Consider the following 17,948-nt stretch of genomic DNA (forward strand, 5'->3'; position numbering starts at 1 on the left):
ATGCAGAAAATTATAAGACACTGATGAAAGAAATTAAAGATGATACAAATAGATGGAGAGATATACCATGCTCTTGGATTGTAAGAATCAACATTGTGAAAATGAGTCTACTACCCAAAGCAATCTACAGATTAAATGCAATCCCTATCAAACTACCATTGGCATTATTCACAGAACCAGAACAAAAATTTTCACAATTTGTATGGAAACATAAAATACCCCAAATAGCCAAAGCAAGCTTGAGAATGTAAAACGGAGCTGGAGGAATCAGGCTCCCTCGCTTCAGACTATACTACAAAGCTACAGTAATCAAGACAGTATGGTACTGGCACAAAAACAGAAATATAGATCAGTGAAACAGGATAGAAAGACCAGAGATAAACCCACACACATATGGTCACCTTATCTTGATAAAGAAGGCAGGAATGTACAGTGGAGAAAGGACAGCCTCTTCAATAAGTGGTGCTGGGAAAACTGGACAGGTACATGTAAAAGTATGAGATTAGATCACTCCCTAATAACATACACAAAAATAAGCTCAAAATGGATTAAAGATCTATATGTAAGGCCAGAAACTATCAAACTCTTAGAGGAAAACATAGGCAGAACACTCTATGACATAAATCTCAGCAAGATCCCTTTTGACCCACTTCCTAGAGAAATGGAAATAAAAACAAAAATAAACAAATGGGACCTAATGAAACTTCAAAGCTTTTGCACAGCAAAGGAAACCATAAACAAGACCAAAAGACAACCCTCAGAATGGGAGAAAATATTTGCAAATGAAACAACTGAGAAAAGATTAATCTCCAAAATTTATAAGCAGCTCATGCAGCTCAATAACAAAAAAGAACAAACAACCCAATCCAAAAATGGGCAGAAGACCTAGATATTTATCCAAAGAAGATATACAGACTGCCAAGAAACACATGAAAGAATGTTCAACATCATTAATCATTAGAGAAATGCAAATCAAAACTGCAATAAGATATCATTTCACACCAGTCAGAATGGCCATCATCAAAAAATCTAGAAACAGTAAATGCTGAAGAAGGTGTGGAGAAAAGGGAACACTCTTGCACTGCTGGTGGGAATATGAATTGGTACAGCCACCATGGAGAACAGTATGGAGGTTCCTTAAAAAACTACAAGTAGAACTACCATATGACCCAGCAATCCCACTACTGGGCATATACCCTGAGAAAACCTTAATTCAAAAAGAGTCATGTACCAAAATGTTCATTGCAGCTCTATTTACAATAGCCCGGAGATGGAAACAACCTAAGTGTCCATCATCGGATGAATGGATAAAGAAGATGTGGCACATGTATGCAATGGAACATTACTCGGCCATAAAACCAGACAAAATTGAGCTATTTGTAATGAGGTGGATGGACTTATAGTCTGTCATACAGAGTGAAGTAAGTCAGAAAGAGAAAGACAAATACCGTATGCTAACACATATATATGGAATTTAAGGGGAAAAAAATGTCATGAAGAACCTAGGGGTAAGAGAGGAATAAACACACAGACCTACTAGAGAATGGATTGAGGATATGGGGAGGGGGAAGGTAAGCTGTGACAAAGTGAGAGAGTGGCATGGACATATGTACACTACCAAACGTAAAATAGATAGCTAGTGGGATGCAGCCACATAGCACAGGGAGATCAGCTCAGTACTTTGTGACCACCTAGAGGGGTGGGATAGGGAGGGTGGGAGGGAAGGAGACGCAAGAGGGAAGAGACATGGGAACATATGTATATGTATAACTGATTCACTTTGTTATAAAGCAGAAACTAACACACCATTGTAAAGCAATTATACTTCAATAAAAATGTATAAAATATATATATATATAGGAGACTAGGACCATCTCAGGGGGAGGAAACAATCCAAAATTTTTCATTGTCTCCAGAGAGCATAACTGTTTTGTAGTCTAGAAGGCAAATTTATGCTCATAATATTTTCTCCATGTAAATAGCAGTTTATATAATATTTTCTATTTCAGAATCTTAATTTATATTTTAAAACATTTTCCTTTTAAAACAGTTCAAACTGTAAGCCACTGGTTTCTTAAAGAGATGAACATCAGCTATCTGGAAAAGTATATTGCCTAAAGTACCCTTAAAAGAAATGGCCCATTATTGCAACAAGACTTATTTAGAACAGGATTTTAGAGTTCCAATTCAGCAAAATAAGATGAAAAGTGTGGAAATAAGCTCAAACACTCAACATTCAGATTGTGAACTATTATAACATGTATCTTAGTTCAGTCTAAAAGCATAAAAGATATTATTGAGAATTTCATTAATCTCTGATGCCCTTTGAGTCTGGATGAAAATAAAGCTGAAATCTGGATGTTCTTGACTATGTGGATTCATCCCATTTATCCTAGGGCATAAATTATTATGAGAGCATCATTACAGTGAGATCAATTATAACAAGAAGTAAAGTTCTTTCTTTTTCTTCCCCCTGTGCAGTGTATTTGACTTTCTGAATGAGGACAGCCAGGATCCATGATTCCTTGTGGATTATGTCTCTTAAAAAGTGGGTACTCTTCTTTCTCAAGGAATTTTGATCATTGGATTTACTAGTCCCTCCTGAACTGAACCCACCTTTGGCATCAACTCAGTCTCCACAGAGTTAGAGACCAGTTTGTAAAATGGTAGCGATTCTCTACAATTCATTCTTCGGGGGCATTTTATAGAGTGCATAAAACCCATTACAGAACGCAAGAGCTAGTTAATGACCCCACTCAGCATGTGCTTGCTCTTCTCTCTTATATTACCTGATCAGCCACAGCTCGGGCTAATTTGTCCATTCGAGAGCCTGCTTCGGCAATTTTCTTGGCGGCATTAATCACATCAGATGTATTTTTCAACGGGCCTTTGCCTCTGAAAAAACAGACACAACATAATTAGAAATCCACTTTATGACAGGAAATAGACACACCTACCATATTGTTTGTCCAGGACTCTGCTTTTGTATTTGATTTGGCTCTGACCAAGTTAGAGGAAATTTGAATGTTTTCTTGATTCACTTCAATTTCCATGTAAATAATTCAATTTGCTTGCACTCATTTTTAGGGAATATTTTTTTCCCTATTTGGATGTGCATGCTCACATTTTATTCTTTACATGCATTTCTATATATTTTAAACAGTGGTCCCTTAAAAAATATGATCGCCACAAGAGCAATGGGAATTTAATATGGAAATGCTTACCATGTGTCTATGCTGTTGTATATACATTTGTCTTCATAACAACCCTAACAAGTAGGCATCATCATTCCCATTTTAGAGAAGAAAAAAATAGACTAAAGTGAATAACTCATCTAAGCTTATGCAAATCATGTGATAAATTCTAAATTTAAATCAGAGGCTAGCCAAAATAAATGCACATGCATTGTCTTTCATACCATGCTCAGCACTATTATTATGTTAATTATATTTTTAAGTTCACTTTGGCTCCTTAAGAAGCCACTGTCTCTTGTCCATAACTCGGAACTGTTTGGCCAGAATTTCAGAAATCTGCTGAGCTCTTACTCTTGCTGGTTTATATGTTTCTGGGACTGACTTACAAAGGAAGACGCACAGAACACTGTAGACGTATTTATGCTGAACCATTTTCCCAGTATTTTCACATAAGGCTTTCAATTAGGTGAACTGTTTAAAATTACTTGTCTTTTAAATATTTATTTGAAAGGAAAAGGAAATTATGCTGCATCATAAATCTTTGAACAAAATGTTGCATATGATATGATTTTTCTTCACTTGTCTTGAGAGGTAAATAAAATAATAGACTAAATACATTCATCCTTATATTTTTAGCATTGTTACTGGTCTCCTTATATGCATCTAAAAATCAATGCATTTTTTAGGCCTACAAAATTATAAACCTATAGTTAAAACATGTGGTAAAATATAGAGAAAAACCACTCAGAAGTGATTTATTTAGAATGCATAGAGACTGGGCAATAATTGCCATTGTTATATAATAACGTTTTATAAAATGGAAGACTTAAAATGACTTTAGAAAATAAATGTAAATGAGGGGCATTTTGTTTCCCTCTTAATTTTGTCTCTGGCATTTTCAGTGTTAGTAGGTAAAAGTAAAATATATTGTGTTCATGTCAGTGCTTAAACACGTACATAGGGAAATTCAAAGCAAGCTATTTCATTTTGCTGTGGCAACATTAACTCTTCCATAAAAGACACTGATTTTTTTTCAGTTGTTGTATAGATTTTTTAAATATGGACAGAGATTTTACATGTGAATTTGATATAATATGGATGAATTAAAGAATCTGGACAATTGGGCTCCCATTCTCTCACATTATTTTTTTAAATTATCTCTAAATAAACTTTTATTTTGTTTTTGGTTTATATTTTTAAAGGAAAGGTTAGATGCAGAATCTGTTAATATTTAATATTACTCTCATTATTGTTTATTTCTCTGTAACTTCCAAACCTTAGAAAATCTTTTTTGCAAACTTACTCTGACAAAATATTTGTTGTCACCTTTTGCCTTCATCTTAACCCATTCACAAAGGGCTGCACTATGCTTGATTTTTCATTACTAACAATCTTGGTGTTTGTTTGCTCCAAGAATTTCAAAGGACTTGAGGAAATGCTTTCTCATGAACCTTTCATGATAACTTTCAACAGTTGATTGACTCTGACAAAATGTGCTAAGTTAATAAAGAACATTTATAGAGACTTGAATTTGTTTGAGGCTGAGACTCCCATATTGCAGCTAAAGCATGATTAGAAGCATGTCTTTTGTGATTACACCAGAGACTACAGTACATAGACTCACTATTATATTGTATTTAAAATTTTGAGACTTTAGAGTTCACATTGCAGACTCAATTCAAATGTTTGGAGTCACAAGTTGATGACAGGGATGTATTACATGAAACTAGAGAGCAATGTAGAAATTTGGGGATCATCAAATATTTCCTCATTTTCTGATTGAGAAAGCTGGAACCCAAAGAGGAAGCGAAGTGACCTGCCCAAGATGATAATGCAGAGAGTGATAAGGAGAGAGAAAAAGGACTGCAACCTCTGTGTCCCTAATCACAGTTTAGTACTCTTTTTGCTATATTCTGATGAGATAGCTAAAGTAGTAATCTCAGAGAAACAAAAATAGCCATAACTACAGATATTAATATGCAAGAAATAACAAAAACAATAATCATCTGACTCAAGAATTTAGAAAGTAGGAAGAAACTAATAAAAATCACTAACATGTGGTATCTAAAATATGACACAAATGAACATATCCATGAAACAGAAACAGAATTACAGACATAGAGAACAGCCTTGTGGTTGCCAAGGAGGAAGAGGGTGGGGGAGGGGAGGACTGCGAGTGTGGGATTAGCATATGTAAACGATTACATATAGGATGGATAAACAACAAGGTCCTACTGTATAGCACAGGGAACTATATTCAATATCCTGTGATAAACCATAATGGAAAAGAATATTTAAAAAAAGTCTCTATTATAGAGTCACTTTGCTGTACAGCAGAGATTGGCACAACATTGTAAATCAACTATACTTCAATAAAAACATAAAATTAAAAAAATAAGAAGAGATTTATGAGTTAGAAAATAACAGAACACAGAAAATAAATAAATCGATTCCAAAAAAAGGAAGGCAAAACTGATATAGAAAATATACTTAGCTTGCTATCAAGAAAAAAATAGGAGAAAAATATTCTAAAGTAAAAAAAGGTAAGATTTAAATTATCTTAAAAAACAGAACATTTGAAGTATTACAATACTAGTTTCCTCAAGTACATGTAAAGAAATTTGAGAACATGGATGAAATAACTTTCTAGGAAAATATAATTTACCAACACTGGCTAGAAAGTAGATTTTGAAAACTCTAAAGAATCTGATTTCCATGAAAGAAATAAGTAAGGCTGTCAGAGAGAAAGCTGGTCAAAAAATCAGTAAATCCAGATGGTTTCTCAGAGGAATTTACTAAACCTTTAAAACAGGGGTCCCCAACCCCTGGGCCACAGAGCAGGAGGTGAGTGGCGGGCAGGCAGGCAAGCAAGCTCCCTGCTCCCCCCACCCCATTGTCTGTGGAAAAATTGTCTTCCAAAAACTGGTCCCTGATGCCAAAAAGGTTAGGGACCACTGCTTTAAAAAGAAAATAATCCCAATGCAATTTAAATTCTTCCAGAATATAGGAAAAGAAGAAAGACTTCAAAAACAGTTTCATTAAGTAACATAATATTGATATCATCAGAAGCACCTAATACAAATTATTTATTTAAGATTCTGCACAGCAAAGGAAACCATCAACAAAATGAAAAGGCAACCTACTGAATGGGAGTAAATATTTGCAAATCATAGATCTGATATGGGGTTAATATCTAAAATATATAAAGAACTCAATCAATAGCAAAAAAGCAAATAATCCAATTTAAAGATAGGCAGAGGTCCTGAAAAGACACATTTCCAAAGAAAACATACAGATGGTCAACAGGTACATGAAAAGATACTCGATTACTAATCATCAGGGAAATGCAAACCAAAACCACAATAAGATATCACCTCACACCTGTCAGAATGGCTTATATCAAAAAAACAACAAAAAACAGATGTTGGCAAGGATGTGGAGAAAAGGGAACACTTGTGCACTATTGGTGGGAATATAAATTGGTGCAGCCACTATGGAAAACAGTATGGAGTTTCCTCAAAAAATTAAAAATAGAACTGCCATATGATTCAGCAATTCCACTACTGGGTATTTATCTGAAGAAAATGAAAACACTAATTTAAAAAATATATGCACTCTTATGTTCATTGTAGCATTATTTACAATACTCAATATATGGAAGCAACCTAAGTGTCCATCAATGGCTGAATGAATAAAGACACAAATAAATGGAAAAACACCTCATGTACATGGATTAGAAGACCTAATATTATTAAGATATCAATAATACACAAAGCAATCAATGTAACCCCTATTAAAAACCCAGCAGCAATTTTGCCAAAATAGAAAAATCTATCTTAAAAAATCATATGGATTGTCAAGGCATCCCAAATAGACAAAACAATCTTAAAAAAGAACAAAGTTGGGGGCCTTACTACAAAGCTACAGTAATCAAAACAGTGTAGTACTGGCATAAAGACAGATGTATAAAATAATGGAACAGAATAGAAAGCCCAGCAGATTTTTGACAAGGTTGTCAAGACCATTCAACAGGAAAAGGACAGTGTTTTCAACAAATGATATTGGGAAAATTGATATCTACATGCAAAAGAATGAAGCAGGACCTTTACCTTATACCATATACAAAAATCAACTGGAAGTGGATCATGAGAGCTAATCTATACATATTTTACAAGAAAAGTTAAGGGAAAAACTTCATGATGTTGGATTTGGCAATGATTTCTCACATGTGACACCAATAAAACAGGCAACAACAACAATAAAAATAGACAAATTTGACTATATCAAAATTTTTAAAACTTCTGTGCATTGAAGGACACAATCAACAGAATACAAAGGCAACCCACAGAATCAGAGAAAATATTTGCAAATCCTATATCTAACAAGGGGTTGATATCCAGAATATAGAAAAACTCCTAGAACTCAACACTAAAAATTAATCAGCCTCATTAAAAAATGGGCAAAAGACCTGAATGTACATTTCTCCAAAGAAGAATACAATGGCTAATCAGCACATGAAAAGATATTCAACACCACTAATTGTTAGGAAAATGTAAATCAAAATCACAATGAGATACCATCTCACACTCATTAAGATAGTTACTATAAAAACAAACAAAAACAGAAAATAAGAAGTCTTGGCGAGGATGGGAAGGAGTTGGAACCTTTGTGCACTGATGATGGGAATGTAAAATGGTGCAGCTGCTATGTAAAACAGTACAGTGGTTCCTAAAAAAAAATAAACATAGAACTACCATGTGATCCAGCAATTCCACTCCTGGGTATATATTCAAAGAATTGAAAGCAGGGTCTCAAAGAGATATTTGTACACCCATGTCCATAGCAATATTATTCACAATCCAAGTGCCCAAGAATAGATGAATGGATAAACAAAACATGATATATACATTCATTGAAATATTATTTAGCCTTAAGAAGGAATGAAAGTCTGACATGTACAATATGGATGAACCTTGAGAACATTACGCTAAGTGAAATATGCCAGTCACAAAAAGACAAATGCTGTATGTTTTCACTTATATGAGATACTAGAGTAGTCAAATTCATAGAGACAGAAAGGAGAATGGTGTTGCTAGGGATGTTGCCCAGAAAAGATCAGAAGTCTGAGTCTTCCTATTAGTGGAAGGCAGTATGGACAAAGGGACTAGTTCCACTGGCTGTAGTTCCCAGGTTCAAAGTGATGGTTTATACCCTTTGTCTTTCCCTAACTTAATCAGGTTCTCTACTTTGGGCATTTTGAAAAGTGCTTTGAGGAATCTTGTGACCTTAAAGACAAAAGCCATCTTATTGTTCCATTTGGAACATGTTTTTAGTTTTCTTGGAAAAATATCAAGCCATAGAATTGGCTCTACTGTATAGGTTCATGTAACCTTCTCTCTTTTGCTAATAGGTGATTCTTATACAAGGGTCAATATTTGGAAGCTTTCCCAGGAAATGGTCACTTCCAAAAAAAAAAGAGAATCATGGAAAGCTATTACTGCATTACTGCTATCCACAATTTAACAACTAATTCATATTTATTTCATGAAAAGGTAATAGGTATTAATGAGAAAAATCAATGTGTGAGTGCATTCTGAGTCAATGTACTCAGTACCCAGAATTCTTAAATTCTGAGTTAATCCAAATTAAAAACATTTATTTACCATAGTTTTCTCAGTACCTCTAACAGATCAATATATGATGTGACTCTCCAGTAATGAGATATAGTAAGTAAGGAGTATATTTGTAAATGTACTGAATCATAGAATCCCATTTTCAGAACCACAGTCCATAAAACATAGTTGGGAAATACCACTTTCACCAATCAGCTGAAGCGGTCTAAAGACAGCACAGTGGAAAAGTTGTATTAATCTGGGGATTAACGATAAATCAGGTGAGACTGTAGGACCATAAGTTGAATTATTCAAGGAAGTAACATTTATATGATGGTCTTGAAGTAGAAATACAAATATGCACAAAATTGAGAAGGAATCTAAGGGTCAGTAAAGGTAGGCCCTGGATAGCAAACTCAAGATTTTTATATTATTCTATGAAAAGAGGAAAGAAAGTTTTGGTGCAAAGGGAGCTAGATGGATGTCCTTTAATGGCCAGATATGGCATGGCATGAACTGACAAGAGTCAAGAATTGGAACTGGAAGACCAGTCAAGCTGTCACTTGGGCTGAAGCCCTGAGTGTCCATACCAAGGCAGGAATGAAATTTGGGAATAGCAGGCTGATTACATGATTCTTTACTGTAGCAGTAGATTGTACCCTGAAAGCTTTTTGTTTTAGCCTGAACCCCGTTCCTTTCAAGATCAGAACTTACAGTTGATCTCAAGAGACAGCTTTGTCCCTTGCTGTACAATTAAACTTGGGTTTCTTTCCTGAACTACTGCCATCTGTACACCTTTTGTTATTGGGATACAAGACTGGCCCATGCTATTTCTTTCTGAAAGTGACATGAGAGGCATGGATTCACCCTATGCAAGACAGCATTTATGCCATCACGATGAGATGATGAACTGTTTCCTGTTCAGTTCTTGGAAGTCAAGAACTGAACAGGAAACAGACATGAGGCATAATCAGTTTTATCCATGAAGAAGTTATTACACAAATAATGAGGCAGAACCTCTCCAATTTTAATAATAATGGAGTGGATATCATTGAGATTACTGAATCAAATTAATGAATTAGCTACTGATAAGAATAAAACAACAAAATAATAAATGCAAGGTTTTTTTTTTCTTGTACCCAAACACCCTTTAAATGTAAGATCTGAAGAGAGTAGTCAAGTTTCAATTCCTACTCAGCTATATCCTTTCCTTTAAATAAGGGAACATAATACGTAAGAGCCATTAGAGGTATAGAGCTGAAATTATTCCTTTTTAAAGTGGAAAATGCAAGGCTAATAATGCATAGGGTCAAGTGCAGTGAACTTACGGGAGAGGCACAAAGAAAGGCTCAAATTAGCTACCTCTTTGCATGGCAGATGGGGGCAGCAGCAAAACCTCAGCTTCCTGTGCTCCATTTCCAATTCACAGTCTCTCCTGTTTCTCTGGCTATTAACTGTATCCTCCCTTTGCCCTCACAAAGGGGCACAAAACTACTCATCAGGCAGCGGAAAAAAATGATAACTAGTAGCACTCTAGACATTTCATTATCCAAATCAGCATAAAGTGATTGTACAAAATCCCTCAGGAACTGAAGTGGCCCTCTTTTCACTTTTAAAACTATGCTTTGACTGATAGAAAGTCTGTCTTATTTAACATCATCTAACAAGACCCCCTCAAGTATATCTCTCTTCCTTGACACAGTTATATATAATCTAGAGCATTATAAAATGTCTCCCTGATCTAAACTAGCAACATGACTTGATTCATCATTCACTTTAAATTAATGAGATTATTTGTTCAAGTGATGTTATTAATGGATTGTATAATATCCATCAGATAAAGTATGAATGGTGTTGAAAGCAAGCAAATTAAGTCATCACAGGCCTTGAAAAGCAATGACTGTGGGCTGCCATGATAGTCTGATTTGTAGGAAATTTAGACTTAAATAATGGCTCAGACTGAGTTATCCTACTATTATTTTTTGTGTGAAATAAATCTGTGAAACCAACAAAGACCAGCCAAATGTACAAATTTGAACTTCTAATGAATACAATGACATTTAAAATCTCGAAGGTCACCCTCATAACTTTAAAGTCATTCCACTAAAGTCAAAAACAATTTTTAAATATTTGGAGAAAGGACCAAGTGATGTCATTAGTACATACTGGCCAGAGGCAAAAGGTAAAGGGAAAAAGGCAGAGATGTGCCATATTTTATTATAACCTATAATTAATTGTAGGCTTTTCTTATTAAAAGCACTCAACAATCACTTAAAAAATTGTCACCCATAAGGTAGTGTCTTCACATTGCCACACATCTTATATAACTTTAATAACAAATACCGTGTTGAATCATTAAAACATCTTTTCTCATGTATCTGTGTGTGTCTGTGTTTCTCAGAAAAAGAAATCTACAGAAAAATGATAGCTTTCATTCATATGGCAGCATAATTTATAACTTCATTACCTCTTTGGATTTTAAAACTCTCCTGTGAAAGTTGATAAGAAGAGTATTATTTTCCCATTGTACAAATGAATAAAGACAGTACGAGACAGGTCCAAAATCACCTGGTATTTGGACTAAAAATCCAGGGATCTTTCATTGAGCTTTGCTCTCCCTTTGTCTGCCCTTTGGGTGGTAGGAAGGGCAGAAATGTCATCTCCCTTTAAAGAGGAAACTAAAAATGCAATGGCAGAAACAGCAATGACCCCTGATGAGGAAAAAGCTCCTGACAAAATTCTGACTGGTATCTTGATTTAGTAAAAGCACTGCTCAGAGCAAAAGGATCTAAAACTTATACAATGTTTAATTTCCTTGTCAAAATTACAGAATCAGAGAGTTGAACCTGATTCTTTGTGTATAAGGATAAAATATGAGCTGAGATTAATGCTAAATCATGAGCTAGCATTAAACCATATTACATGTCTACATGCACACACACACACATATATATATAGATAGATATTTTTTCCAAAGGGGTATTAACAAATCATACACCTTATCTTCAGAATAATACTTAAACACACTGCAAAACAGCATAGACCAAAAATGAGTCACCCAAGCCCCAGGGGTTTGATTTTATGACTGACTTAGGATGGATAATTAAAACAATAATAATTACAGAAATGAATCTGTTCTTTTTGACCAAAAAGACCTATCTGCTAAGAACCAGGTCCAGATCACTTTGACTTACACATGTAAATTTTATAATACCACTACCTTGCTTTGATGTAGTCTTTTAATTTTTCAGCAGGCTTTTCACATGCTAATATACACTGTTGTGCTTCTGTTATTTTTAATGAGAAAATCTTCCTCTTCCTGTCTCCAGGCCTCACCTTGTGAAGTCTGTCATTTCCATCATGATCATACACATCTGCTTGGCCAGCACAATGATATCATTGCCGCTGTCGTCCCATTTGGCCACTTCAGCATCCAGCTTGCTTTTCTCTTGGTGGAATATCTCCACCTGCTCAGCTATTTTTGCCTTCTCCTCTTGCGGTAGTTGTGCCATGATGGCCTGTGTGGGTTACAGAAAAAGTGTGACTAATGGTGACAAAGAAGCACAGACAGGAGGGTGACTCTGCCTCCAGTTAATGGCAAAGCCAGACCCTGACAAGGATGATAGGCTGCCCCACCATTCTGGAAAGTACTTTTTCTCCAGCCCCAAGAATGCAAAAGCACAGACTGGTAAGGTCCCCACATTCCCTGTCCCTGTTCCAACATACAAAAAAAATAAGAGATCCAAAGGTACGTGCACATTGACAGTAACGGAACTTCTTTGTCGCTATGATGACATATGTTTGTTCAAAAGAATCTATTCCTGACGATTTTTATATTTGGTCTTGGGAAACTTTTACCAGATGAAAGAATGCACCTCTTTCAACACTGAAATCTGTTCAGAAAAAAGAAAACAGGCCTCTGTTGCTGGGAAGGAAAAGAATTTTAAAGAATATCTGAGCATCCCAAGTGGGGTGGGGAGATGTCCTGTGAGTGTTAATGAAGCCATTCATGGTTAGATGCCAAACAAAAATCCCTTATGCAGGGCACATCAGGGATGGCATACCTATTCCCAGTCCTCCTGTATGGAAATCCTGGGTCGAACATGGGTCCCTGGAGAGCCTATGAGTATGTACAGGGAAGCTGTGATGGGATAAAATTTAGGATTAAGAAGCAAAGATTGATTTTCAATAGCTGCAAGGTAAGGGAATGTAGAAAAGGAAAAACTACAGTTGATTCTCACTATTCACAGATTTTTTATTTGCAAATTTGCCTACTCTCTAAAATCTATTTGAAATCCCCAAATCAATATTTGTGGTGCTTTCAGACATTCACAGACATATGCAGAGATGCCAAAGTTTTGAGTCATCGACAACCATGTTCCCAGATGAGGCCGAACAAGGGTTTCTCTGCTTTCTTGTTTCAGCTCTCATACCATAAAGAAGCATCCTTTCTGCAATCTATTTAGTACCACATTTTCCACATATTTGCACTTTTTATTGGTGGTTTTGCTGTCTAACTTGGCCCCCAATACTAGTGCTGAAATGCTGTCTTGTGTCTCTAAGCACAAAAAGGCTGCGATGTGCCTAATGGAGAAAATACATGTATTAGATGAACTTCGTTCAGGCATGACTTTTAGTGCTCCCAGCTGTGAGCTCAATGTTCATGAACCAAAACTATCTAATAAGGTATCTAAACAGAAACACTCATTAAACAAGATTACATATTGATGGGTTGAAGGAAATATTAAGACTAGCAGCTCTCAGGAAGCTAACCCTGTATTTCCCCTAGGAGCAATGATTCCGTAGTTGCTAATTAAGCGTTCATGGTGACTTTACAGAACATAAGGGCCGTGAATAAAGAGAATCAACTGTATTTGTTAGACGCTATTTATGTAGCAGGCACTGAATGAAATGTTTGACATCACCTCAATGCATCCTCAAAGAACCATTTACAACCTGCTTCACTGAAAGGACCACGTGGATCAGTGTGTCAGCACTGATATCCCTCTCATTCTGGGATGCACGTATTCTCCAGAAGAGCATGATTTGGGGTACCGACAGCTGTTGCAAAGGACAAGTAAATAGCACAAAAAAACCTTCTTTCTATATTGTAAAGTTCCTCCCAATGTGAGTGAATTGTTTAAAGGAGAGGTAGGTAGCTGGTATCTAATGGAAATATCAGTGGATATAAGCTCAGAAAAACTGGGCTCAACCTGGCTCTGTAACTGACTTGGGTTAAGGCCTCATTGCTACTGGATCACATCCTTAACGTTCTATAATATAAGAATAGTAAACAATTACCTCAAAATGTTATGGTGGACAGAAAATGAAATAATAAATGTAAAATGAAAGTAAGCATGTGTGGGATTATTGTTAACATTATATTATCGTTATTTCTGTATGAGTTTTCTTCTAGCTGCTTCTCTAGCTTATTACTTAGTTGCCATCAAAGAGAAGGGATGGGCTCAGAGACTATGTGACTCTCTATAAATAGAAGATTGACATGATTCCTTGAACACAGGCATGTATACTGGGTACTGTACTAAAAGGCTTATGAATGGCAAAAATTTAATCTACTTAATTATTCTACAAGATTAATACTATTATTACCCTTATTTTATTAATGATGATACCAAGATCCAGGGAAGTTAATTAAATTCTGAATATTACACAACTAATGAGCTATAAGAATAGGATTCAAACCCAGGTCAGCTAACACCATACTTAACCATTGTGCACAATGGGATCACCATGCAGGACCATGCAGGTTAGACACTGCCCAGTGGTCCCAGCCCAGTGGGGCAAAGATCACTAAAACTCTAGGCTCTGTCCACCAGGCTGAGCATCCTAGACAAGCCTTCATCTGCCCAGGGTAAAGGGGTGCCTTTGTCTGATTTGCATAAAGTGTCCTTGAACCAGCAGCTTCCCAGATGCTACATCTTACTAATAGACAGCCATGTCTATGAAATCCCATGCATGCATGTGTGTGACTTTATACAAATAGCATGTGAGTGTGTGTGTATGATGTATGTATATACTTATGTAGATCAATATGTGTGTGTGTGTATACAAAAACTATAATCCATATTTTAAAAGCCAGACTTGTGCAAATACAATAAAGTATTAAAATACTAATATTTGAAAAATATTTTACAGTACTTTTAAAGATAGCTAATATACAAAAGAGCTTGTTATAAACTCACATATGCAATATCATAGTAACTGCAAGGCAGCTAGCTTTTCCAATACCTTTGAGATAGGTTTGGATTTACAGAAGTTTCCTGAAACATCCCTGTCTGATGTTCTAATGCTGTCTTAGATTCATCTGTCCTCCTCATACAAAATTGATAATCATGTTTTACTTAAGCCTCACAAGTCCTAACCCGCATCATTTAAAGCATCCATTAGGTGTTTCTCTGTAAAAGAATCTATAAAACTACCTGACAGACCTCCATACTCTACATTCAATCTCCAGATTCTAGCAATAAACCTGTCATTGTTCCAAAAGGGTTAATTTATGCATTAAAGGGTGTACACGTGTCTATCAACTGTATCACTTGAGTTTCACATTGTGCCGTTTAGCATTTGAATGTTAACTCCCTTGCTCTAACTCTCTAATTTCGAGTAATGTCCTACCTCCGAGTTCTCTTTGAGCTTCCTGAGGGTGGAGTCCCCAGCATCCTGCACAGTGTAGAAGCTAAATACATATCTCTTGATTGACTGCTTACCCATTTTTCCACTCACTGCATCAACATAGTTTGAGAGAAGTTAACAGAACTGACATACGTTTCATAAGGGCACAATTCCAAAGAAAAACTGGCTCCTTAAAGCAGATTTGTGTAAGAAGATGTTATTTTGACTCTAGGTGTGCTCCGCCTGCATAATGCACTTAATGGTGTGTGATTTGGGTGTAAGAGTCGTTATATTTGCTTCTGCTTATATAGCTATTGATGAAGTAAAGTTGTTTCCTAAATATTATTAAAATTCTCTTAGCTTTTAAAAATTCATAATTGACCTTTTCTGAAACTGAAATTTAAAAAAAGGTTATCTATAAACAGTAGATCACAAACTGTGAAATTTGCAAGTTAATCAAATTAAAATTCAACACATGAGTTTTAATTAGGTCTTATCAATGTAACTCAGCAGTTTGAAATGTTAACACATTAAAGCCGTTCCAGCTAGGAAAAAAAAAAATTAGAGGCTGGCTACATTCAAATCAAGTTGAATACAAAATATATGACATGCAATTGTTCATTCCCTCAAACTAAGGAAACATGAGAAAAATGATTTTCATGACGAAAGGGAAAGACAACAAATCAGCTTTTCTGTTTGTGTCATGTGATCACCTGGGGCGGTCTGAGATTTTTGGCTGCTTTCTGTGTAGCTAAGCACAGCTGTCCAGATTGTTGATCTGGGGCCCCAAGTCAGTGGCATCAGAGACTTGAATTCACAAAGTTTTCTAACCACCCTGTTCCATGCTCCTAGCCTTTCCTTTGAACATTCAACCACTTTTTTGTGATTGTTTTAAACTTTATTTATTAAATGAAAGTGCAAATCACTGACGCAAGCCAATGACCACTCAGCCCAGAATCTTTTTCTTCAATCTAAATCTCAAAGAGCTTTTTTCCAATCTCAAAAGGATTATTTTTTCCAATCCCAAGATGAAAAATGACTTTTAAAGTCCATGGACCTCCAAACTGATATGTTAGTTTCTTAAACACAGAGCAAGAGTCTTACATTTTAAGGCTTTAAGTACATAAATGTTTATAAATAATGATTTAAAAGGTTAAAATGTAATGTGCCCATTTCTACTCACTTGGTTTTAAAGCAGGATAATAAGCATAAGTAATTAAGGAGTGGGTGACTTTTACCTGTCTCAGGCTGTGAAGTGAATTGGAAAATTGAGGTTCTTGTCTCATTAATTCAAATTAAAACTTTCACGATGGTCTGAATTATCTAGCTCTTTCAGGTTAAATTATTGGTCAGTCTTCTAATGAATGACTACCTTGTGCTACAAGCATCATCATCATCTTCTTCATTAACCTTAACATTATGTAATAACTCGTGATACATTTCATCATGCATTTCTCCTAATGACATTATGAAGTAAGATGCTGTATATATATATTACACACACACACACACACACACACACACACGGGGACGAGGCAGGGACAGGTTAAGAAAGTTACCCCAAAGCCTCACAGCTTGGCCAAGTTCATACTTAAAATCAGGTTTGTGTGACTCCAAACAATATATTTTATCACGAAGGTTAAATGCCCAAGAGTTGTTGCTGATCAATTTTAACTATGTCAGCTTGTGAGGAAAGAGTTTATAAGATGTCATGTTTAGGAACAAAGGGCCTGATCATTTCTATATTTCATCAGATCAGGGTATGATTGTTCTCATTCATTCTCTCTCTCTCTCTCTTTCTCATAAAGTATTGTAGACAAGCAGCAGACAAGAACACATAAAGGAAACAAACATTCACTCTAATTTTAGAATTTGAGAGCAATGTTGGAGTGGGTACTAAATTCTTTTCTCCCACCATAATCTCCTCTTAGATTAATTTACCATTTTCAGAGAAGAATTTCTCTGAATGAGAACACAAAGTAACAGGAGAGAACAGGCTGCTGGAAAGAGCAACTGCCTCTGTCAGAGACAACTTTTGCCTCCTTCACAATTTCGACCAAGTTAACACACTTCTCTGGTCAAAAGTTCGACCATCTGTCATCTCATCAATTCAGTGCACCCTCTTATTTTCAATTTACAGCCATAATTCTATGTCTCTGATTTGTCATCATATAATTATAGGCTTAAATAGGCTGACTCAATAACTAATGCTGCCTGCTGCAAGTTACTCACACAGACCTCATGAGAGATCGCAAAGACAAATCAGCAAGTGCTGGATTACAGGGGTACTTTGTTCTTATTATCCTGGCCCATGTTCATCACTCATGCTGAAAAATCTTTTGAAAAAGACTATTATTGTCTTTTCACCCACTGGGTGAAGAAATAATAAATGATGTAGAGAGGTGCCATCTGACTTTTGTTTCCAGCCATCATAACAGACTTGATGTCTAACGTAATGGAAGTATAATGGGGCTGTATTCTTCCTTGTAAAAAATGAGGCTAATCATAC

At 35.7% G+C, this 17,948-nt stretch overlaps 1 protein-coding gene across 2 annotated transcripts in view; it reads right to left on the reverse strand.

Moving 5' to 3' along the window:
- The window catches only part of CTNNA2 (catenin alpha 2), a 1,193,101-nt gene that overhangs the window by 52,723 nt on the left and 1,122,430 nt on the right, over nt 1-17,948 (reverse strand). For both annotated transcript variants that reach the window (XM_030837530.2, XM_030837533.2), the window contains exons 15-16: nt 12,143-12,324; nt 2,790-2,895 (exon numbers count right to left, since the gene is read on the reverse strand). In XM_030837530.2, coding sequence (XP_030693390.1) covers nt 2,790-2,895; nt 12,143-12,324 — 288 coding nt within the window. The remainder of the gene's footprint in view (nt 1-2,789; nt 2,896-12,142; nt 12,325-17,948) is intronic.

The sequence above is a fragment of the Globicephala melas genome, chromosome 12 (assembly GCF_963455315.2).
Source record: "Globicephala melas chromosome 12, mGloMel1.2, whole genome shotgun sequence".
NCBI classification, from domain to species: domain Eukaryota; kingdom Metazoa; phylum Chordata; class Mammalia; order Artiodactyla; family Delphinidae; genus Globicephala; species Globicephala melas.